This window comes from Saccopteryx leptura, chromosome 8 (genome assembly GCF_036850995.1).
Source record: "Saccopteryx leptura isolate mSacLep1 chromosome 8, mSacLep1_pri_phased_curated, whole genome shotgun sequence".
Taxonomy (NCBI): domain Eukaryota; kingdom Metazoa; phylum Chordata; class Mammalia; order Chiroptera; family Emballonuridae; genus Saccopteryx; species Saccopteryx leptura.
In genome coordinates, this window is record NC_089510.1 from 53720980 (window position 1) to 53746613 (window position 25634).

General features: G+C 42.4%; 1 protein-coding gene across 8 annotated transcripts in view; it reads left to right on the forward strand.

Moving 5' to 3' along the window:
* LOC136379840 (kalirin) overlaps nucleotides 1-25634 on the forward strand; it is a 635535-nt gene that overhangs the window by 388585 nt on the left and 221316 nt on the right. For all 8 annotated transcript variants that reach the window (XR_010746806.1, XM_066347435.1, XM_066347437.1 and 5 more), the window contains exon 11: nucleotides 17413-17604. Coding sequence is in view for 7 of the 8 variants with exons in the window: in XM_066347435.1 (XP_066203532.1) it covers nucleotides 17413-17604 (192 nt within the window). In the remaining variant the exon portion in view is untranslated. The remainder of the gene's footprint in view (nucleotides 1-17412; nucleotides 17605-25634) is intronic.

Genomic DNA, 25634 nt, shown 5'->3' on the forward strand with positions numbered 1-25634 from the left:
TTTAACCCTCATTTACATGGAAAATACATTACCAGCACTAAATAAGAGGCTTATAAAGGGAATTTGGATCACTACTCACTCTTAAACTGGGAAATACCTTCCTTACGAGATAAGGTAAATCCATTTCCAGGCCTCACTGCTGACAAGATGCTGGGCTGCAGAGTTTTTTGGCTGAATGCCTATTGAAAGGAGAGCACTTTGTCTTCTAGGTACATTGATGAGAAGTTGAGATAGAAAAGATGAGGAAGAGCTTGACCAGGAGGTGGTGCAGTGGATAGAGCATCGGACTGGGATGCGGAAGACCCAGGTTCGAGACTCCGAGGTTGCCAGTTTGAGCGTGGGCTCATCTGGTTTGAGAAAAGCTCACCAGCTTGGACCCAAGGTCTCTGGCTAGAGCAAGGGGTTACTCGATCTGTTGAAGGCCCGCGGTCAAGGCACATATGAAAAAGCAATCAATGAACAACTAAGGTGTCGCAACAAAAAACTGATGATTGATGCTTCTCATCTCTCTCCATTCCTGCCTGTCTGTCCCTATCTGTTCCTCTCTCTCTGTCTCTGTAAAAAAAAAAAAGGAAAAGATGAGGAAGATAAGACCCTTCCCTTTAAGGAGAATACAATTTCCTCTAAAGTCATCACTTTAGTTGTCTATTTAGAAGTCTATTGCAATCAAAACTACAATGAGATCCCACCTCATACCTGTTAGATTGGCTGTTATCAACAAGACAGATAATAACAAGTGCTGGAGAGGCTGTGGAGAAAAAGGAAACTTCATTCACTGCTAGTGGAAATGAAAATTGGTACCACTGTTATGGAAGAAAGTATGTTGGTTCCTATAAAAATTAAGAATAAAACTACCATATTACCCAGCAATCCCTCTACTGGGTATCTACCCCCAAAACTCGAAAACATTGATGCACAAAGACACATGCACCCCCATATTCATCGCAGCATTATTCACAGTGGCCAAGACATGGAAGCAAAGTGTCCCTCAGTAGAGGATTGGCTAAAGAAGATATGATACATATATACAATGGAATACTACTCAGCCATGTGAAATGATGACATATTGCCATTTATGACATGAATGGGCCTTGAGAACATTATATTGACTGAAATAAGTAAATCAGAAAAAGCTAAGAACTGTATGATATCACACATAGCGGGGATATAAAACTGAGACTCATGCACATAGATAAAAGTGAGGTGGTAATCAGGGAAAGGATACGAGGGAGGGAAAAAAAGAGGGCCAAATATACAGTGACAGAAAATGATTTGACTTTGGGTGATGGGCACACAACATAATCAACAGTTCAACTGCTCTAGAAATGTTCACCTGAAACCTAGTTATTCCCATGGACTGATGTCACCCCATTAAATTTAATTTCTGAATAAATTTTAAAAAGAAAAAAAGGTCTTTTGGAAAACAAAAGAAAAAATGGCAGTAGAAAATGAAAAATTACACTGTCATAATTTAGAAATCAAAGGCATTAAGAGTGAATATAATGCAAAGTAACAGAGAGGCAGAGGAGATGGAGATTTTACATTGAGTCCCAGCAAAGTACCTGGTTCAATGAAAAGTGCCTGGAGTTTAGAGACATGGTCTACAGTTTCAAGGTTTGTAATATTCTGCAAACATGTTACTTTACCTCCCTGAGCCTCAGTTTTCTCCTTTGTAAAATGAAATTAACAACGCCTATTTGTGATTGATCCCCAGGTTTAGAGGTACTCTATTTGTAGGGCCTAACACAAAGCCTAGCACATTCTAGACTTCTGCCAAATTGACACTGCCTTCTTTGACCCTTGGGTTATTTAGAAGTGTGTTACTTAGTTTCCAACTCTTTGGGGATTTTCCACAGATATTTCTAGTATTGATTTATAATTTAATTACATTATGATCAGAATACATATTTTGTACGACTCATCCTTTTAAATTTGTTAGACTTGTTTTATGGCCCAGAATATGCTTTATTTTGGTAAATGTTCTGTGAGCGTTTGAAAAAAATGTGCATTCTGCTATTGTGAGTGTAGTGTTCTGTAAATATCAATTAGGTTATATTGAATGACAGTTTTTAAATCTTCTATATTCTTTTTTTTTAAGATTTTATTTATTCATTATAGAGAGGAGAGAGAGAGAGAGAGAGAGAGAGAGAGAGAGAGAGAGAGAGAAGGGGGGGAGGAGCAGGAAGCATCAACTCCCATATGTGCCTTGACCAGGCAAGCCCAGGGTTTTGAACCGGCAACTTCAGCGTTTCCAGGTTGATGCTTATCCACTGCGCCACCACAGGTCAGGCAAAAATTTTTTTTTATTTATTCATTTTAGAAAGGAGAGAGAGAGGGGGAGAGAGAGAGAGGAGAGAGAGAAGGGGGGGGAGGAGCAGGAAGCATCAACTCCCATATGTGCCTTGACCAGGCAGGCCCAGGGTTTCGAACCGGCGACCTCAGCATTTCCAGGTTGACGCTTTATCCACTGCGCCACCACAGGTCAGGCAAATCTTCTATATTCTTATTAATGTCTTGTGAACTTTTTCTATTAATTATTGACAGGGGGCATTACATTTCTGACTGTAATTGTGGATAGGTCTATTTTTCCTTGCAAATTTATCAGTTTTTGCTTCATGTGTCTTGAAGCTTCACTATTAGGTGCATGAATGTTACATCTTCTTCATGAATTGACCCCTTTATTGTTATGAAATGACCTTCTTTTTTTCTGGGGATATTATTTGTTCTGAAATCTACTATGCCTAATATTAATCTAACTATTCCTGTTTTATTTTGATTGGTGTTATCTATCATACTGTGTTTTCTCTATCGTCTTACTTTTAACCTATTTGTGTCTTTACATTTGAAGTACATTCCTTGTAGACAGCATATAGTTGGGACTTGCCTTCTTTTTCAATCTGACAATCTCTACCTTTTGTGTGTGGCATCTAGACAATTTACGTTTAATGGAATTATCGATATGTTTAGGTTTAAACCTATCATCCTGTTTATTTTCTATGTGTTTCATCTATTCTTTGTTACGTTTCTTTTTTTCCTTTTTTAGGATAAATTGATTTTCTTTTTTTTCTTTTTTTTTTTTTTTCTTTTTTTCTGAAGCTGGAAACGCAGAGAGACAGTCAGACAGACTTCCGCATGTGCCTGACCGGGATCCACCCGGCACGCCCACCAGGGGTGATGCTCTGCCCATCAGGGGGTGATGCTCTGCCCCTCTGAGGTGTCGCTCTGTCGTGACCAGAGCCACTCCAGCGCCTGGGGCAGAGACCAAGGAGCCATCCCCAGCGCCCGGGCCATCTTTGCTCCAATGCAGCCTCGGCTGCGGGAGGGGAAGAGAGAGACAGAGAGGAAGGAGAGGGGGAGGGGTGGAGAAGCAGATGGGCACTTCTCCTGTGTGCCCTGGCCGGGAATCGAACCTGGGACTTCTGCATGCCAGGCCGACGCTCTACCACTGAGCCAACAGGCCAGGGCCTTTTTTTCTTCTTTTTAATAAATTTTTATTAATGTTAATGGGGTGACATCAATAAATCAGGGTACATATATTCAAAGAAAATATGTCCAGATTATCTTGTCATTCACTTATGTTGCATACCTATCACCCAAAGTCAGATTGTCCTCCGTCACCTTTTATCTAGTTTTCTTTGTGCCCCTCCCCCTCCCCCTCTGACTCCTTCCCTCCCGCGCCCCCCCTCCCTCCCACCCCCAGTAACCACCACACTCTTGTCCATGTCTCTTAGTCTCGTTTTTATGTCCCACCAATGTATGGAATCATGTAGTTCTTGGTTTTTTCTGATTTACTAATTTCACTCCATATAATGTTATCAAGATCCCACCATTTTGTTGTAAATGATCCGATGTCATCATTTCTTATGGCTGAGTAGTATTCCATAGTGTATATGTGCCACATCTTTATCCAGTCTTCTATTGAAGGGCTTTTTGGTTGTTTCCATGTCTTGGCCACTGTGAACAATGCTGCAATAAACATGGGGCTGCATGTGTCTTTACGTATCAATGTTTCTGAGTTTTGGGGGTATATACCCAGTAGAGGGATTGCTGGGTCATAAGGTAGTTCTATTTTCAGTTTTTTGAGGAACCACCATACTTTCTTCCATAATGGTTGCATTACTTTACAGTCCCACCAACAGTGAATGAGGGTTCCTTTTTCTCCACAGCCTCTCCAGCATTTGCTATTACCTGTCTTGTTGATAATAGCTAATCTAACAGGGGTGAGGTGGTATCGCATTGTAATTTTGATTTGCATTTCTCTAATAACTAATGAAGATGAGCATCTCTTTATATATCTGTTGGCCATTTGTATTTCTTCCTGGGAGAAGTGTCTGTTCATGTCCTCTTCCCATTTTTTTATTGGATTGTTTGTTTGTTTGTTGTTGAATTTTATAAGTTTTTTGTAAATTTTGGATATTAGGCCCTTATCTGAGCTGTTGTTTGAAAATATCATTTCCCATTTAGTTGGCTGTCTGTTTATTTTGTTGTCAGTTTCTCTTGCTGAGCAAAAACTTTTTAGTCTGATGTAGTCCCATTCATTTATATCTTTGCCTTCACTTCTCTTGCCTTTGGCGTCAAATTCATAAAATGCTCTTTAAAACCCAGGTCCATGAGTTTAGTACAACTATGTCTTCTTCTATGTACTTTATTGTTTCAAGTCTTATATTTAGGTCTTTGATCCATTTTGAATTAATTTTCATACAAGGGGACAAGCTGTAGTCGAGTTTCATTCTTTTGCATGTGGCTTTCCAGTTTTCCCAGCACCATTTGTTGAAGAGGCTTTCTTTTCTCCATTGTGTGTTGTTGGCCCCTTTATCAAAAATTATTTGACCATATATATGTGGTTTTATTTCTGGATTTTCTATTCTGTTCCATTGGTCTGAGTGTCTATTTTTCTGCCAATACCATGCTGTTTTGATTATTGTGGCCCTATAATATAGTTTGAAGTCAGGTATTGTAATGCCCCCAGCTTCATTCTTTTTCCTTAGGATTGCTTTGGCTAATCGGGTTTTTTTATAGTTCCATATAAATCTGATGATTTTTTGTTCCATTTCTTTAAAGAATGTCATAGGAATTTTGATGGGAATTGCATTAAATTTATATATTGCTTTGGGTAATATGGCCATTTTGATTATATTTATTCTTCCTACCCACGAACAAGGAATATTTTTCCATCTCGTTGTATCTTTTTCGATTTCCCTTAACAATGCTTTGTAGTTTTCGTTATATAGGTCCTTTACATTCTTTGTTATGTTTATTCCTAGGTATTTTATTTTTTTTGTTGCAATTGTGAAGGGGATTATTTTTTTTTAGTTCATTTTCTAATATTTCATTGTTGACATAGAGAAAGGCTATGGACTTTTGTATGTTAATTTTGTATCCTGCAACCTCACTGTATTAGTTTATTGTTTCTAGTAATCTTTTTGTGGAGTCTTTAGGATTTTCGATGTATAGGATCATATCATCCACAAAAAGTGATACCTTTACTTCTTCTTTTCTGATATGGATGCCTTTTCTTTCTTTCTCTTGTCTGATTGCTCTGGCCAGAACTTCTAACACCATGTTAAATAAGAGTGGAGAGAGTGGACAACCCTGTCTTGTTCCTGATTTAAGGTGGAAAGTCCTCATTTTATGCCACTTAATATGATGTTGGCTGATGGTTTATCATGTATGGCCTTTATCATGTTGAGATATTTTCCTTCTATACCCATTTTGTTGAGTGTCTTAAACATAAAGTTGTGTTGTATTTTATCGAATGCCTTTTCTGCATCTATTGATAAGATCATGTGGTTTTTGTTCTTTGTTTTGTTGATGTGGTGTATTACGTTAACCGTTTTATGTATGTTGAACCATCCTTGAGATTCTGGGATGAATCCCACTTGATCATGATGTATTATTTTTTTAATATGTTGTTGTATTCGGTTTGCCAGTATTTCGTTTAGTATTTTAGCATCTGTATTCATTAGAGATATTGGTCTGTAGTTTTCTTTTTTTGTGCCATCCTTGCCAGGTTTCGGTATGAGGGTTATGTTGGCCTCATAAAATGTGTTTGGAAGTATTGCTTCTTCTTCAATTTTTTGGAAGACTTTCAGTAGAATAGGGACCAAGTCTTCTTTGAATGTTTGATAGAATTCACTAGTATAGCCGTCTGGGCCTGGACTTTTATTTTTGGGGAGGTTTTTAATGGTTTTTTCTATTTCTTCTCTACTAATAGGTCTGTTTAGGCTTTCTGCTTCTTCATGACTCAGTCTAGGAAGGTTGTATTGTTCTAGGAATTTTTCCATTTCTTCTAAGTTGTTGAATTTAGTGGCATAAAGTTTTTCATAGTAATCTACAATAATTCTTTGTATATCTACGATGTCCGTGGTGATTTCTCCTCTTTCATTTTGGATTTTGTTTATATGAGTTCTTTCTCTTTTTTCCTTGGTAAGTCTTGCCAAGGGTTTGTCAATTTTGTTGATCTTTTCAAAGAACCAGCTCCTTGTTCTATTAATTTTTTCTATAGTTCTTTTGTTCTCTATTTCATTTATTTCTGCTCTGACTTTTATTATATCCTTTCTTTGGCTGGTTTTGGGTTGTTTTTGTTCTTCTTTTTCCAGTTCCTAAAGGTGTGAGGTTAAGTGGTTCACTTGGGCTCTCTCCTGTTTGTTCATATAGGCCTGAAGTGATATGAACTTCCCTCTTATCACTGCTTTTGCTGCATCCCAAAGATTCTGATATGTCGTATTGTCATTTTCATTTGTCTGTATATATCTTTTGATCTCTGTGCTTATTTCTTCTTTGACCCATTCATTTTTTAAAAGTATGTTGTTTAGTTTCCACATTTTTGTGGGTTTTTTTCCCTCTTTTTTGCAGTTGAATTCTAGTTTTAAGGCTTTATGATCAGAAAATATGCTTGGTACAATTTCAATTTTTCTGAATTTGCTGATGTTATTTTTATGGCCCAACATATGGTCAATTCTTGAGAATGTTCCATGTACACTAGAGAAAAATGTATACTCTGTCGCTTTGGGATGAAGTGTCCTGTAGATATCTATCATATCCAGGTTCTCTAGTGTTTCGTTTAAGGCCACTATATCTTTATTGATTTTCTTTTTTATTTATTCATTTATTTTTTTTAATTTTTTTTTTTTTTCATTTTTCTGAAGCTGGAAACAGGGAGAGACAGTCAGACAGACTCCCGCATGCGCCCAACTGGGATCCACCCGGCACGCCCACCAGGGGCGATGCTCTGCTCACCAGGGGGCGATGCTCTGCCCATCCTGGGCGTCGCCATGTTGCGACCAGAGCCACTCTAGCGCCTGGGGCAAAGGCCACAGAGCCATCCCCAGCGCCCGGGCCATCTTTGCTCCAATGGAGCCTTGGCTGTGGGAGGGGAAGAGAGAGACAGAGAGGAAAGCGCGGCGGAGGGGTGGAGAAGCAAATGGGCGCTTCTCCTGTGTTCCCTGGCCGGGAATCGAACCCGGGTCCTCCGCACGCTAGGCCGACGCTCTACCGTCTTTATTGATTTTCTGTTTGGATGACCAATCTAGAGCCGTCAGTGGTGTATTGAGGTCTCCAAGTATGATTGTATTTTTGTCAGTTTTTGTTTTTAGGTCAATAAGTAGCTGTCTTATATATATTTTGGTGTTCCTTGGTTTGGTGCATATATATTAAGAATTGCTGTGTCTTCTTGATTCAGCATCCCCTTAATCATTATGAAATGACCATTTTTGTCTCTGAGTACTTTTGCTGTCTTGTAGTCAGCATTATTAGATATGAGTATTGCTACGCCTGCTTTTTTTGGATGTTATTTGCTTGGAGTATTGTTTTCCAGCCTTTCACTTTGAATTTGTTTTTATCCTTGTTGCTTAGATGTGTTTCTTGTAGGCAGCATACAGTTGGATTTTCTTTTTTAATCCATTCTGCTACTCTTTGTCTTTTTATTGGTGAGTTTAATCCATTTACGTTTAGTGTAATTATTGACACTTGTGTATTACCTATTGCCATTTTATAAATTGCTTTCTGTTAGTTTTATATCTTGTTTGATTCTTCTCTTTTGTTTTTTTATCATTTGTTTTTGTTTGTTTGTATTCCATACTTCTTTCCTCTGTTGCTACCTTTTTTAAGTCATGTGCTTTTGTGGTAGTTTTTTCAAGGGTGGTTACCATTAAGTAATAAAAAGGGTACCTACCATATTCATTGTAGTACCCTATCTTGCGAGTGTTTCTGCACTTCATCGACTTTTGCTACTGTTAATCTCTGTCCTCTCCCCCTTTTTTTTTTTTGCTTTTGTTGTCACAGTTTAAATTTGGTTTTATTGTGTTCTTGGTGGAGATTTTACTTGTGCTTTTGTTTTGTTTTGTTCTTTGGATCTGGTTGGAAAACCCCCTTTAGTATTTCCTGGAGTGGGGGTTTTCTGATGATAAATTCCCTCATCTTTTCTGTATTTGTGAATGTTTTTATTTCTCCTTCGTACTTGAAGGATAACTTTGATGGGTATAGTATTCTTGGCTGAAAGTTCCTCTCTTTCAGGACTTTAAATATTGAGGTCCACTCTCTTCTAGCTTGTAGAGTTTCTGCTGAAAAATCTGATGATAATCTAATAGGCCTTCCTTTATATGTTGTATTCTTCTTTTCCCTGGCTGCCTTGAGAATTTTTTCTTTGTCGTTTGTTTGTGCCATTTTCATTTGATGTGCCTTGGAGTAGGTTTGTTGTGGTTAAGAAAACTCGGTGTTCTGTTTGCTTCTTGAATTTGAGGCTTTAGTTCTTTCCACAGGCTTGGGAAGTTGTCGTCTATTATTTGTTTGAATAAATTCTCCATTCCATTTTCTCTCTCTTCTCCCTCTGATATACCTATTATTCTTATATTATTCTTTTTGATGGAGTCAGACAATTCCTGTAGGGCTTTCTCATTTTTTTTAATTTTTAAGTCTCTCTCTTCTTCTCTCTGTTGTGCCTCAAGTTGCTTGTCTTCTATGTCACTAATCCTACCTTCTATCTGGCCTGTCCTATTAGCTAAGCTTGTTACCTCGTTTTTCAGTTCATGAATTGAGTTTTTCATCTCTGTTTGATTTGTTTTTATAGTTTCAATTTCCTTGGTAATATATTCTTTGTGTTCATTGAGTTGTTTTCTGAGCTCCCTAAATTGCCTTTCTGTGTTTTCTTGTATATCTCTGAGTATTTTTAGGATTTCTATTTTAAATTCTCTGTCATTGAGATCTAAGGTTTCCAATATATTAAATTTTTTCTCCATAGATTTTTCCACATTTATCTGTGTTACTTTTCTTTCTTTTGTATCCATGATATTTGATTTCCTTTTTCTTAATGGCATCTGAGAGTGGTCTTGTTGATAGCACTTCGCCTTCAGGGTGTGAAAATCTCAGATGCTCCAAGGATAGGTTTTTCTGTCTCTGGTTGTTGAACTTGTTGAAATTTTGGGGAGATTTTTTGGCACGTGTCCTCACGGCGCCATTTCTATGACGTCCTAAATTGAATATATTCATGATTTCATTTTATCTCCTTTGTTGGCTTATTAGTTATAATTCTTTATTTTGTTACTTTAATGTTTGCTTTAGGGTTTATAGAATGTGTTTTTAATTTATCACAGTTTACCATCAAGTGATATTATGCTACTTTACATATAGCATAAGAACTTTACAGTAGTATACTTCTTTTTCTCCCTTCCTGGCTTTGTGCTATTGTTGTCCTATGTTTTGTTGACATGTATGCTATAAACCCCATATTATGTTATTATTTTTGTTTAGACATTCAACTATCTTTTAAAGTGATTTAAATAATAAGAAAAAGTCTGACAGGTTTACCCATATAGTTAGAATATCTGGTGCTTTTCATTCTGTGTTTGGATCCACATTTCCAATTGTTAACATTTTTCTTCTTCCTGACAGACTTCTTTTAACCTTTCTTGTCATTCAAGTCTGCTAGTGAAAAATTCTTTTAGCTTTTGTATGCCTTGGTATGTCTTCATTTCATCTTTGGTTTTGAAAAGTTTTTGTTTAGGAAATAGAATTCTGGGTTGACAGTTTTTGTTGTGTTTACTTTAAAGATGTTGTTCTACTCTTACTTGCAGTATTTTTTATGAGAAGTCTGCTGACATTGTTTATCTTGTTCCTTTGGTCACTTTTAATATTTTTTCTTTCTTTCCCACTTGATTTCATTAGATTTTTATGTGCCTTAGTATTTCTTGTGTTTCTTCTTTTGAGGGTTTGCTGAGTTTCTTGGATCTGGGGATTTATAGTTTCATTAAGTTTGAAAGCTTTTTGGTCATTTTGTTTTCAAATGTCTTTTCTACTTCCCTTCCCCTCCTTTAGGGATTTTAATTAATGTATTTGGCTTGCTTAAAGTTGTCACACAGGTCACTGATGCTTCATTTTATAAAATCATTTTTTTCTCTCAGCATTTCATTTTGAATAATTTCTATTGCTGTATTCTCAATGCAGTAATCTTTTCTTCTATAATGTCTAACCTGCTGTTAATATCATCCAGCATATTTTTCATCTCTTGAAGTACAAGGTCTTTTTTTATGTCTTTAATTTCTCTACTTAACTTTTGAGCATATGAAATAGTTATAATAATCATTTTTAATTTCCTGTTTGTTAACATTAAGATATATGTCAGTTCTGGGTCAGTTTTGATTCATTTTTCTCTTCATTATAGGTTATATATCATATATATTTTTGCTTCTGGTATGCCTGATAATTTTTAATCTTTTACTAGATAGTAGACCTTGTGAATTTTACTTTGTCAAGTGTGTGTGTGTGTGTGTGTGTGTGTGTGTGTATTAAGCTTTGTACTGTGATATGTTAAGTTACTTGAAATAAGTTGGATCCCTTCAGGTCTTTCTTTTAAAATTTGCTAGGCAAGCCCTGGCCAGTTGGCTCAGTGGATATAGTGTCAGCCTGGCATGCAGAAATCCGAGGTTCGATCCCTGATGTATGGCCAGTAGTCACAGCTGTTGTGGTCATTCACATGCAGGTTCTCATTGAATTTGGACAGACAGTAAAGAAACAGTGGAGCCAAAAAATGGTGGGCCATTCCTTTATTAGAGTTTCGTACTGGCCAACAAGCAAACACACCCGGAAAACACTTCCCTTTCACTCATTTTGAGCTCCCAAAGCCCTGACACATTCTCCAGTTCCACAACCAAGAGAATCTTCTCCTAGCATCAAAGGCCCTGCCAGTCTCAGCGGAGCTCACAAAAGCCCCTCACTTCTGGTTCCCCATCTGTACACCTTCTCTGTCTGTGTACAAACTGGCTTCTTCTTCAGTGCTCTGCATTCTCTCCACTCTCACTCTGCAAACATGGCTTCTTTTTGCCTCTTCTCCCTCTTTTTTTCAAAACTTTCTGGTGCAAAACCTCTCCTCCAGCAAACATTAGCAACACAATGACCCTTCTCAAGCAGGAAGGTAATTTGCAATTTCACAGACCACAATTACCTGGCGCTGCCCAGCCCCCAATGCGAACTATAAGCAAGCAAACATAAAAATCATAGTTTACAGTGGGGATGCATTCAGGGCAACACTAGAAACTATGTAAACACAATAAATTAAAATCAATTAAAAAATCATAGTTTACAAACTTATTTGACCAACACTGGTCAGTGCACATATGGGAGGCACCCATCTGCTTCTCTTCCCCTCCCCTTCTATCTCTCTTCCTCTCCCACAGCCAGTGGCTGGATTGGTTCAGTCATCGGCCTTTGGCACTAAGAGTAGCTCAGTTGATTTGAGCATCTGCCCCAGATGGGGGTTGCCAGGTTGATGCTGGTCAGGGCACATGCAGGAATCTATCTCACTATCTCCCCTCTCCCACTTAAAAAGAAAAACAAATTGTTAGGCAAGACCAGCACAGTGCTCAGTCTAGGGATTAGTATTCACCCCTGATGAGGCAAGGCTCTCCCAAGCACTCTACCCCATACCCAGTGAGTTGTGAGGTTTTCCAGTCTGACTGGTGGGAGCAGGCACTCTTCATAGCCCTGTGGGAGTGCTAGAAACCATCCTTTCAGGTGGTTCTTTCCCCAGCCTCAGTGGTTTCCTCGCACACAGATGGATTCTCTGCAGATCTGCCCCTATTGGGCACGGAATAGAGGGGAAAGAGATGTACTTGTCACCTGTAAAGTACTATTCAAATGTGAGATTTGAGGCATTACCTTGATTTGCCTTCCATTCCCAATGTCAAGACCCAGAGATAAGTCTGTCCCCTCCCCAGTACCTGTGATCCCATGTCCTTCTCCCTGATGCTTGTGTGCTTTTGCTTCTTTCCTCTCACTTCTCATTGGTCCCAGCCAGGCCAGCCTGGGAAACAGTCATTAGGGAGGGAGTATTTCCTGGTTCTCTGGTAGTCACATTCTCCAGTTCACATGGCCTCTTTGAATAATAAGTGACTTCTCGGGCTCATCCTTCCTCATCCCTGGAGCATAGAGCTCAGGATGCTAGCTCCACATTATCACGGGAGTCAGTCAGCTCTTGACACCAGAAGTGTTTCCATTCATTGACTCTTCAACCCCCTTCCCCTCTGCTTCAGCCCAGGGAGTCTGAAACCACACCTGTGTTGTTGGGGTGCTTGTATTTCCAGAGACCAGTTATTCTAGTATGTTCTGTTTCTTTCCTGAGGAGAAAGGAAAACAGGAATGCGCTAAGGGTGCACCAATGGGAATGAAAGGTAGGCTTAAGGGCTGAATTATCGAGCATTTTACCTGGTTGACACAGGGATGGGGGTTGGGAGGGAAGAACAGGAACCGTAGCCCAAATCTCTGACTCAGGGCTCTGGCTCCCACAGACCAGAGTCTCAAGGGCCGAGGGATTGCTATCCCAGCACCCATATCCCAGCATATCATGTTGGAAATATTAATAAGGGGTCAAGTCCAAGGCAAAGGCTAGGAGGCTGGGAAACCAAGGGATGCCTAGGAACTACACTCATAATTAAGGCTGAACTCTGGCCCTGGGACAGAAACTGTTGTTGATTTGGTCAGAAGGTGAACAGATGCCTGTTGTGATTTTTGTCCCAATTTGGGGCAATGACAAGCATCAGTGTAGTATGCTTGTCAGAATATTATCATTGATAATATTCTAGTTTATATTCTGTAAGCATAGTCAGTCCTGCTTTAAGACTGTGCCAGGCAGTAGGATAAATCAAATGGGATTGAACATTGAGCATGATTTCTAGCATGTAAGGTCTTAATGCCAGATATTCAATGAATATTAGGATTGGTGGGGATTAATGTAGTCTGTAATCTATTAATTCATTCACTATATTCGTTGAGCACTTTGGTGCCAGGCACTAAGGAAAAGAGGTAAAAGACATTTTTTGCCCCTAAGTGGATGAGAAAGGCAAACATTTGCTTGAGAATATGACAGGTACCACGGGAAGGGTCAGCACAGCTCACTCCAGGAGCCCCGAGGAGCGCACCTAAGCCAGCCTTAGGAGGGAAGTGGATATGAGGGTGGACTTCCTGGAGGAAGTGATGCCTGCACTGGGTCTTAACAGTGAGAGTTGGTCAAGGAGGAAAGTAGAGGAAGGACATCCAGTCAGAAGCACAGAAGCAACGTCTAGTGCTGAGTTTCTGGGAGAGTAAGCCATTTGTTTCACGGCTGTTTGGGGGCAGTGATGTGAGCTGATACTGAAGGGAAAACACACGTGTCAGAGGAAGAAAGGCCACAGTCGAGCGTTTTACCCCAAAGACAGGGAGAAGCTACTGAGCAGTTTTAAAGAGAAGAGCAGGATGACTGGATCTGAATTTGAGAAGCCCTTTCTGGTACTGAGGGGGAGGAGGGCTGGGCAGTGGGTAGAGCAGGGAGCCCAGCTTTTAATGCTGACTCCATTGCCCTCTCACCTGTCTTCACAGTCCCTTCCTCTCTCTAAAATCTCTTCTCTGGCCCTTCCCTTCCTTATCCAATGTGACATAGTGCCACTCCGCAATCTTAGGATGACTCGCCAGATCCAAACACACCATGCTCATTCCCATCTCTGAGTCTTGTTTGTCCAGCAGACATATAGTAAGTGCCCATTGTGTACCAGCCCGGTGCCTGGCATGAAGCACCAAGGTTGAATGAGCCACGGAACCCACCTTTCAGGAGCACACAGACCGTGGGGAAATACCCATGGAAGCACATTGTTACCATGAGCATGGCTGTGGTATGAGATAAATGGTGCGCCGTCGGCAAAAGAGAGTCCTGTGTATGAGGAGCCTCCATTCTCTGCTAACCCTGCCCATCCACACACTCAGCCTTCACTCTGGACAGAGGCAGGGTAGAGTCTCTACAAACTGTTCACCGGTTATACCCCTCTTCTCCTCAGAACTGCTCAGTGGCTTCCCACGACTGGGGAGGAAAACACCTTAGCGTGGCGTTCCAGACCCTTCTTCATCTGACACTGTGGAGAAATGGTTTGGAACTCGGGCCCCAAAGCTAGACAACAAGATTTTGATTTCATTCTACCACTTATGAGACATGTGACCTTGGCCAGAAATTCTTGTTGCCTTAGTTTCTGTATCTGTAAAATGGATCTGGTGGCTGTACCAACTCCACAGATTTATTGCAAAGATTAAATGAGTTAATTTGCATATAAAGCTTTCAAATTGTCTTTGAAATGTGCAAAATATTTAATCATTACAGTGGTACCTTGAGATATAAATTTAATTCATTCTGAAACTGAGCTCGTCAGTCAGTCAACTCGTATATCAAACTGCCGATATTGGACCCGTGCGCCAATGCGCCAACTAGCGGCAGCTTCCTGAATCACAACTCGTATCTCGGAATTTCGCTTGGATCTTGAACAAAAATACAGACCGAGTCGCAGCTAGTATCTTAAAAAATTCGTATGTTGGTCTGTTCATATTTCAAGGTACCACTGTATTAGCTATTATTCTCAGTTTTTACTCCTTTTCTTCTTGACACCCATATTGTGTAGAGAAACTTGAACCTCTAATTATCTATTATTGTGCTGCATGCTCCATTTTAGGTGTTGTCATATTATTTCTCTCAAGAATGATTTTATTCTCCTTGGAGGCAGGTACATTGTATATGTGTCTGTACTCCTGAGAGACCTACAGTGTTGGGTGTGTGTTAGGGTGACCAGCCATCCCGATTTGCCCAGGATTGGCAGGCTTTCTGGATGTGAAACCAGAAAAGTCTTGGGCAAACCGGGACAAAAGTATCCACCCTACAAGCTGTGGGCACTTCAGTTTTGCTTTTTATTTATCTCTTTTGGTCCCAAACATAACTTGAAAGCTTGCATTGGCTTTGCTACAAATTTTTATTTATTGGCTAGAAAATATAAAGTCACAACCTCTGGGTTTCTTTGGGGTTTCCTGAGATTCCTTTAAGTTAAAAGTGGAGGATCTGAGGAGTTCCTGAAAACACTGTCTTCCATCAGCTCTGGGTCTGTTTCCTAGAGACTGTGGACAACCCTGTAAGAGCCGCCCGGAGCCTGGCCCGCAGCACAGCGGTCTTCCGCTGCCTGCCACTGCGCTCTCCCAGGATTTCCGTCCTGACTCTGAGTGCTTCCTTCATTTACTTTCAGAATCAGTATACCCTTATTATCTCAGTGAAAAAACCTCTTTCTTCACACCAGGATCATTTGTTTTACCAGCAATTCCCCAGGTAGAGCCAAAGGGTGTTTCTTCCTGTTCAGTTCTGTCCCCGCTCCCACCTCACCGGCTTTGCGTCAGTGTTCGCTTAGAGCAGTTGCTTTTCAGACCACATGTGTTAAGGATCCACTGAGGCCTCTCCTGGTGTTCCTCAAAGCCGTGACAAGCGTCTGCTGAAGATCTGCCCATGTATCACCAAGAGGCTGGGGCAGCGGTCTCTGAAAGTTTCTACCCTAGTATATATCAGTTTGCTGGGGCTGCCTGAACTAAGTTCCTCAAACAGAGAAGCTCACACAACAGAACTGTGTTGTCTCGCCGTTCTGGAAGCTGTAAGTCCGAGATCAGGGTGTCAGGAGGGTTGGTGCTTTCTGCGGGATATGTGGGGGATCTGTCCCCGTGCCTTTGCCTAACTCCTGCTGGTTTCTGGCAGTCTTTGTCACTCCCTGGCGTGTCGTACAGCCTCAGATCTCTGACTTCATCATGACAGGGCTTTCTGCCTGTGTGTGTGTCCGACTCTTCACCTGGAGTTCTTTTTGTAAGGACACCAGTCATATTGAACTAGGGAGCCACCCTACTTCACTCTGACTTCATCTTAACTAATTACATCTGCAGTGACGGTTTTGAAAGGAGGTCACATTGGGAGGTACTGGGGGGGTTAGAACTTTAACAGATGAATTTAGAGGAGACATGATTCAACCCTTAACACCCAGGTCTTTGGGGGAGTCAAAAAAACTCCATGGAGGCTGTAGGCCTCTTCTCCATGGGTGAAATAAAGCACCATACAGTCATGGCTCACAAATCCATTTCCGGTCTCCATCTACTTTGTGTTTGCTACTGAGTGTTTCGGCTGCCAGATGCACACCATCACCAGTCACCACTTGTCACCACACTCATACTCTAGGACATTTTGTGACTGTGGCAATATTAAGAAATATAATGTACACCTAATTCATTAGCTTGAAATTGGAGAATATCAGATCTTTTTAAAAGGAATTCTGCTAAGGAAAAGGTGTATCTGTGGCATATGTGCAATAACTGTTACATTGTGATGAATAATAACTACAAGTTGGTTGGTGTTTAAAATGCCCTGGAGAATAGCACGGTGTATACAGACGGGTTGGAGGAGGGTGTGTGAATGTGTGTGTGGGTGCAGTAGCTTGTAATAAACAAAAATCCACAGCATCCTCCCCAACCTTCCTGCAAGCAAGAAGCCTTCCCTGTGCAGGGAACAGCCTGCATCTCTGCACTCCGGCTGAGGCAGCTTCCTTCTGTCTGCTCCCTCAGTTGCTGACCCCTTCCCCTCCTAAGAGATAGCTCTGTTTCAAAAGATAAACACTCGTAGTTACCAGGAACTTGGGGGAAAAGTCGACGAGTCTCCCAGGGATTGTTTCCCTGGTGTCTCACTAGCAGCCCAGACCGTCTTTGTGGGTGAGGCATTTAGGCTGTGGCAGCGACAGCCTGAGCTGCCAAGGCAGTGATGGATCTTCTTAAGGGTCAGAGTGGGTCAAGGAGCCAATGGGGACTGGAGACTCTCACATGTCTCCTTGCTTCTTTCCAGGGCACCCCACCTCCGAGAAATCCCAGGCGCTCAGGAGGCACCTCGCTAGTGCCCACTTATGTGCCAGGCTGCCAGGCAGGCTGCTAGCTTGCTGCGAGGCGGCGGGCGGGCTCAGCGCTCAGCTCCTCCGTGCCAGATCAGGGAGCTGCCGGCTCAGCGCCCACGCCTTGCGCTCCAGCTCCGGGCAGCCCCGGGTGGGCCGGGGGAAGGCGCAAAGCTTGGTTCACGACAGCAAGTTGACTTTCTCTCACTTTTGTTGCCGGCAGAATACATACACCAATGCGGACAAGCTTTTAGAAGCAGCAGAGCAGCTGGCGCAGACCGGGGAATGTGACCCGGAGGAGATCTACAAGGCAGCTCGGCACCTGGAGGTGCGCATCCAGGACTTCGTGCGCAGGGTGGAGCAGCGGAAGCTTCTCCTGGACATGTCTGTCTCCTTCCACACACACACCAAGGAGGTAAGAGCAGCTGGTGCAGAAGGCGCACTGGTTGGGATGGTTCGTTCTGGCAAGGGTCAGGTCAGTTTCCTAGCATAGTGACCCTCAGGGTATGCTCAGCGTCCTGGGTGGCCTGGGGGTTACGGATGTCCTAAGGTTGATGATACTAGCAATTTGCTCCTGTTAACCTGTACTTAGGTCACAAACAATGTGGGACAAAATTTCCACCTCGTTTCTAGTGAGGGTGAGGGGGCCACTGAGGCAGGTGGTTTCCCAAGTCTGCTAGACTCAGCTGGGTCCTTAGCTGAAGAAATTTGGGGATGCCTGGTGTGGAAATAGTCACTCTCAGAGGAAGTATGAGGATCACAGACTCCCTTTCCACTGTGCACCCAGTTGCTCTTGATTGCTGTTTCGTGTCAGAAATCAGAATCCTGCAGAGCTTGGATCATCTTGGCTGCCAACAAGAAACATACAGTTTGCAAATGTGTTCTATGTTATTTTATTTTAAAAAACCCCAGAAGATTAAATATTCATACTGAGCTCTGCCACAGGGTGATATTAAAGTAAGTTCTGTTGTTGCCTAGTTGTGGAGTGACCGGCAGTGATGGGAGGGGGACTGAGGTGCCCTCCACAGGAGGAAGTGGGCTGGCCCTACATCTGCCCGAGTCAATCAGGAGGTGGACACAGGGGCCGGAGGATGGGTTATGTTGTTGGCAGGACAGACAGGCTCAGGAGAGGAGGGTTGCAAAGCTGCAATGGCTTTTCATTTCTGATTAACATGGGGCACTCTGAAATTGAGTAAGTGGCCAGCAAGGAGGCACCATTTAGCATCTTCTATAATAACACCCTTGGCAGGCATATTCATTAGGTACATGCATGCTTGTGTTCCCCGAGGAATTCGTTTTAATGAAGTATTAATTAAAGTGTGATTGCTGCTCAGGAAAAAAAAAATTAACCCTACATAATTAAGTTGATTTTTGAAATTTGAAATGCATTAAGAAGCCTGGTTATTACTACTTCACAGGCTTTCTGACACTGTGTGGGAATGAATGCAAATCACTGCAGTGCCTATCAGAGAAAAACATGTAAAGATAATGTTTTCTAAACTGAGATTCCCCAGGCAGATGAAGGGCTGGCGAGCGCCCGCAGCTGGCTCTGCTTCCTCTCTACGGGACACGCAGCCGCTCTCTGATGAGTGTCTGTGAAGCAAGGGGCTTAGCCTTAATCCAGGTTTTCCTGCCTGGTTGTCTGCTTGCTTGGGGCTCACCCGATTCTTAATAACGGTCTCAGAAACCAAAGGCATGTGTGTTCTCCTTTCATTGTGAACTGCGGGTGATGGAACGGAGCATGAATGAACAGGAGTCCTGTTCCTTGTGAGGCTGTGGGGGTGCTGGCCACCCGGGGTTGGGGGACGGGGACTAGGTCAGTCTCCATGGAAGTGCCACTCCTGAAAGAGTGACCATGGCTTCTAGGAGCCCTTTCTAGCTACATCTCCCACCTTCTGTACATGGAGCCAGGAGACTTCAAGTCTCGTTCAGATTCCACTGCTGTAGAACCATGTGACCTCGTGTGAATCGCTCTGTCCCTGGCCCTGCGGAGCCTCCTCTAGAAAAGTATGCAGTTGGACTCGGTGGCCCTACGACCCCTTATGGTTCTAATGTGAATTCAATATGGCTTTCTTTTTCTTCTCTTTTTTCTTTATTTGATATCAAAAATTATAATAATTAATCATAGGAATTAAGCCTGAACTAGTAAGCCTAAGATCTGGTTCACTGCAAGCATTCAATATATCTTAGCTAGTATATATTTTTTAATTGGGTACCTACCTCCTACTTGTCAGAAACATAGATCATCACATACAGTCCTCATGGCAATCTGATGCTATAGGGTTTATTAAACATATTTTCAAGTGGGGAGCTCAGGCTGGGGAAAGAACTTAGGTCACAGAGCTTCTTGGGATGCAGGGACCACGCCGGCCTCCCTGAGGACCGAGCCTTGTTCTCAACTGCTGCCCACTCCTGCTGCCTCCCTCCCTTCCTCCCGTGCCTCCACCTCCCCTCTGCTCTCCTTCCTGCTCCTTACTCTTCTTTTTCCTCTTCACACTTTCAAACCCCAAAGAGGGGCTTGAGGGGAGGGGAGCCTTAGCTGAGAAATGTGAATTGCCGCCCAGGCTGTGAGTATGGGAGGCGGGACTAGTCACTAACCTTTGTTTTCCCACGCATGTCACAACCCTTGCTGAGCTTGGTCCTGTCTGAACCTGAGACTTGTTTTCTCACTGAGGCTCAGCTTATAAGATTATGTTCTATGAAATAGAACTAAAGGGAGCAGGTGGAGAAAGAAAACCGGAACCAAACGGTGTTTAACACCTACTGTGTGCTATGTAATCTGTCTAATCAATAGCCATGAGAATGATCATTTTCATCCCAATTTTACATATCAGAGAACTTCATAATCCGCCTAAGGTCTTGCAGCTCGGATGTGTAGGAATTGACCCCAAGCCTTTCGCACCCCAGGGCCCACATTGTCTCTCCTTTGCCACACAGACTTTTACATACAGGCCAGGGAAGAGAGGCTGCAGGAGAAGCAGGAGGCTGCCAGGAAGTAGCACCATCTCTTTCCTCGGGAATCCCAAACTATGAGAGAAGTCAGTGGCAGTCCTGCCGGGATGCAAAGGGCTGTGTGATTTTGAGGATCCTTCTATTCAAGAGATCTGTAGCCCTCAGACCAACAGATTCTGACTTCTTTTCAGGGTGGAAAGAAAAGCATCATATTGAGTGGCTGTCATGGAAGAGCTGTTTGTCCGGACCAGCGGGACTTTATGTCCGCTGCTCCCTCGCACTCACTGGCCGACCCCAAACTGGTCTGTTGAGCCCCTACTCTAAACAGTAGAGGGTAAGACTTGTGTGTATGTAGGCACACACCTATGCATTGTGTTCACATGTACATGTATATGCGTATGTATATGTGCACACATGCACACATAGAAGTTCTACACATACACACATTAAGTGCAGCTAGAGGTCTGGTTTCCCAGTCGAGATCTTCACTGGGCATGCTGTGTGCATTTGGGAAAATTACTTAATCTTTGTTACTTTGTGATCATTATGATGATGGTTGTTGCAAAACTGAGCAGTACAATATATATACTAGCACCTATTCTTTTTCCTGGTAGAAAACTTCCTCCCAAGTTTATCCTCAGAGCATGTCTAAAGTAGGCTTAATAAGGAACTTAACAATTCAACTCTGGCATCATCTTTCCTTGAAATTCTTCCCTGGCACTTTTAACTTCCTACCCAGACGGGACCAGAACCCATAGCACCATGTTCACACTTCTATCAATGGTGCTGGGATCACACTGAACTGACTGGCTCTTCTTCATGAAATCCGAAGTGCTCATACATAGAGTATGCATGTGGGTTTAGATGTGCAGATATAGATTCTACTGTTCATTTCTGCCACTGTCTCAGATACACAGAGAGGCTGAAAAGATACTGAACAGGTTTCCTTGACGATGGAAAGCTAGTCATTTCATTTTTAAAAAGGAAGAAAAAATGGGGGGGTGGCCCATTCAATCATGTTTCATCTACTCCAGTTCTTCGACTTGAACCCTATAGACAACATAGATAAAGGGGAGTAGGGTAGGGAATCTGAATTACCTAAGGGGGCTTTTTTCTAAGACCTGTATGGCAAGCAGAAATGCATTTGTTAGGTAGGTAGAAGTGAGCATCCTTGGATAGTCTAATGAAGAAGGAACTCCTGTGGTTTGATCTTTCCATATTCTATTTAATACCTCTCAACATGCCACCTCTTAAGCCCTACCAAGTGTGATTCCTGTTTGATCATGAGCCTAATAACTTTTGACTCCTTCCTCTTGATTCTATAGGCAAACTCCTGGCTTTTTACCCAAGACAAGTTTAGTAGCCAAATCTACAAGTCTGTTAGGAAATTTTGGATTGCTATGATTGTTTTTCCCTCTTACAGTAGATAGAGTGAATGGATGAGCTGCTCAGTTGTACTGAAGTGACCATGGGTGGTATTGGGGCTGCTGGTGAATGTCGTCATAGATCCTTCCTGCCTTCTTATGGTTAACTCCATCCTTCTTCCCTCCTTTCTTTTTTTTCTCCTACCTACCTATTATTTGCTGAGTTTTTGCATTAGTGCCAATGTGTAACGGAATGTCATTGTAGGATGTAATTTTGAAGGAATCAAAGCCCCCTTTTTTATAGGAGGTTTTTGAGCAGGAACTAAATATTCATCTTCATAAATGATTTGACCTAGACTTCCTCTGACTCTATAGGTTAAGTTCATAATTTTACTTTTGCCTACTTTCTACATCAAAAGATTTACTCTAATTAGGATCAGAGAGAAGACAGAAGAAAGATATGAAAAAGATCTCCTCCAGGCTCATTTCTTCTTCAGACTGAAGAAACTGCTTAATCCTGTTTGTCCTGCTCTGTGAATTTTGGCGACCGTAGGAGTCTGGATGGAGGGTTAAAACCTTCTAACCACTTCATTGCAGTATTACTCATAATCTTGAGTAATTAGAAACCATCTTAATTTCCCATGTTGGGTGATTCATTAAGCAAATGATAATGTGTTTGTATAGTGAAATATTGTATAGTTATTATAAATCACCTTGTCAGAGATAATTTATTGGCATGAGAAAGAGTTTGTGTTATAATACATAAAAAACTGCATCTCCAGCATGACCCTAACTTTAATCACACACATAGAATAAAGATTAGAAAGAAGTGTACAAAGAAGTTAAGAATGTTATGGCTGATTTAATTTTTCTTTGCATATTTTTTTGTTGTATGTTTTCTTCAATGGCATTTTTCAATTGAAAATTAAAAACAATCCCAGTAAGTGTTATTTTACAAAAATAAAACTTTCCATCCATACTTACCAGAGCTATGTGATTTAAAACAAAAAGTGACAGCCTGACCAGGCAGTGGTACAGTGGATAGAGTGTTGGACTGGGATGCAGAGGACCCAGGTTTAAAATCCCAAGGTTGCTGGCTTGAGCGTGGGCTCACCAGCTTGAGCGCGGGGTTGCTGGCTTGAGCGTGGGATCATAGACATGACCCTGTGGTCACTGGCTTGAGCCCAAAGGTCACTGGCTTGAAGCCCAAGGTCACTGGCTTGAGCAAGGGGTCACTCGCTCTGCTGTAGCCCCCCTCCCCCGGTCAAGGCGCATATGAGAAATTAATCAGTGAACACCTAAGGAGCCACAACAAAGAATTGATGCTTCTCATCTCTCTTCCTTCCTGACTGTCCCTGTCTGTCCCTCTCTTTGTCTCTCTCATGGTCTCTGTCACCAAATAAAAGAAAAATGACAAACATGTGCTTGGGACTTTCTTATGTGTCCAGAGCCTCAGCTATTAGTACATATTGTGCTGAACTTTCAAATATCTTCTTTTTGCCTGGGGACAGTAGGGCAGCTGGCTGTTGGCCGGTCTGGAGAGCTAGAGAGGATGTGCGGAGAAGCGTTTACCCGAGTCCCCTTTTCTTTGTTCTGTCCAGGGAAAAGACATTGGTAGCAGGTGTCATCTGCTCTCCAGAGATTGTCCAGTCAGAATTCTCTCTCCTTGCTCTGTATCCATGGAAATGCTGTAATTGCTGGGTTTTCAAAATATCCATTTTAAGATATTTTTGCAGTGATATGAAAGTGAAATTAACAGAGGAATGTGGCCAAGATAATCAACATCAGCTTTTTAATTAGCTTAAATAAATGCCCATTTCCATTTGTTTCTAACCTTGAGAAATCATCCCTCCACGGTATTTCCTGCTCAAATAGGCACACACACACACACATACACGCACACACATTCACACATACACATGGTCCTCTACCCACTCACCCTAGCACAAAAACTAAATCAGTCTTCAGAAGGAAATGATGGCCTCAAGAACAAAACAGCTTTATTCTCTATTTCTATTGCCAATCTGTCATGGTGTTTAAGAAATAAAAGCTGGTAGTCAATACCAAAGAAAACCAATCTCTTCAAAATGAGCATGGGGGGTGGTTCACCCTGTGGAATTGGTGTTCCTTTCGGCTGCTCTAGGGGTCCATCCACATGCCAGCACAATGGCTGCTGTCACTATGCACAGGGCACAGCTAGTCATCAGGAGAAGAAAAAATTACCTCTTTTCTTAACCACCCATCCATGAGCCTCATGGTTTCTTTGAACCTCCTAATTTCTCCCTCCCTTGTCCCCAGTTTCCTGCCTTTTCCACTGTCCTTTCCACAGGCTGTCTCACTGTGCAAGCAGGACTGGGCCCACAGCTAGCCCCTGCTGACTCGCTGGTTTCACTGTCAGAGCTCACCTTATATAGGGCACTGAAGGGCTCCCGTAACGCTACCCCTGCCACGGTCTGGACATTTCCAACTTAGGCCCATTGTTTTGGATGTAGGTATTTTTGGCCACATCTGTATGTGTCTGAGAGAAACACATAAAGCCTAAGTGTATGTATCAGCATGGACAAAGTAATCACTGCCAAGCAGATAACAGAACCCTGCAGGAATGGGTCACAGTACAAGTACATTTGCCCAAGAAGAGAGGGTCAGGAAGTAGTGGAAAACATGAGATTCTTTCTGGGGAGCAGATGGGTTGGTGGAGAAGAGGCGGCGCTAACGTGTTACTAGGCCAGCGATTTTCAACCGGTGCGCCAGGAGAATTTTTTAAGCATGCAATACCTGACTACTCAGGGGCACGACCTCTTTTCCCTTAGACTGTCAAATAAAAAATCAACAATAGCTGTCTGGTATGAATGAGTCACTGTTTTTTGAGTGTGTGTCAGATCAGCCAAAAATATATATTTTGGTGTATCACAGTAGTTTCATAATTAGTTTATGTGTGCCATGAGATGGAAAGGGTTGAAAATCACTGTGTTCGATTCTAAATAACTAGAAGGTAAGAAGGAACCAAATGGAGAACAGGAGGAAAAGACACATGGCTGCTGCTACCAAGCTCCCTCCCTCACTCCATAATTTTACCTGGTTCTGGTGATTATTGCCTTGTAGTGGCTTGAAGTGAGAGATCATTCTGACAGGGCCTCATTGGCTGCCTGATAATTAGTAAGTGGCTCTCTGATTTGGATATTTTTCAAGGAAATCTAGGCATGTTCTCCAGGGACAAGTCAGATGGACACATACAAAAAATGGGACCTACAGGACGTTCAGATAGTAGGAAAGTTACAGCCTAAGAAAAGGAGTATTGACCGTTCCTCATAGTCTGATGACAGTGGTGTTTCTTCTGGCCGCTTTATGCCTCCGAGTCTGCAGTTTGCTGACACCAGGGGGTGACTGTGTGCATATGATCTCATAGAATTTCAAGTTGCTTTCTTTTTTATTTTATTTTATTTTCTGTAAAGATTTTATTGATTGATTTTTAGAGAGAGGAGAGAGGAAGCTTTCCAAGAGGTTGTAATAGTATTTTAATTTGGTTTCACAATTATCCCCAAACTGGTGCTATACTGTCTGGACTTTGGATGGCTTGGTGTCAAAGCTGGGTGTAGTTTTTTACTGCCATCTTCTTCTTCTTTTTTTTTTGTATTTTTCTGAAGCTGGAAACAGGGAGAGACAGTCAGACAGATTCCCGCATGCGCCCGACCAGGATCCACCCGGCACGCCCACCAGGGGCGATGCTCTGCCCACCAGGGGGCGATGCTCTGCCCCTCCGGGGCGTCGCTCTGCCGCGACCAGAGCCACTCTAGCGCCTGGGGCAGAGGCCAAGGAGCCATCCCCAGCGCCCAGGCCATCTTTGCTCCAATGGAGCCTTGGCTGCGGGAGGGGAAGAGAGAGACAGAGAGGAAGGAGGGGGGGGTGGAGAAGCAAATGGGCGCTTCTCCTATGTGCCCTGGCCGGGAATCGAACCCGGGTCCCCCGCACGCCAGGCCGACGCTCTACCGCTGAGCCAACCGGCCAGGGCCTGCCATCTTCTTTATATTAGCTTTGTAGGGAAATCACAGCATGTTAGAGCTAGAAGAGATTTTAGAGACAAGCTAGAGAAACCACATATGTGTACACATATGCACACACATAGTTTTCC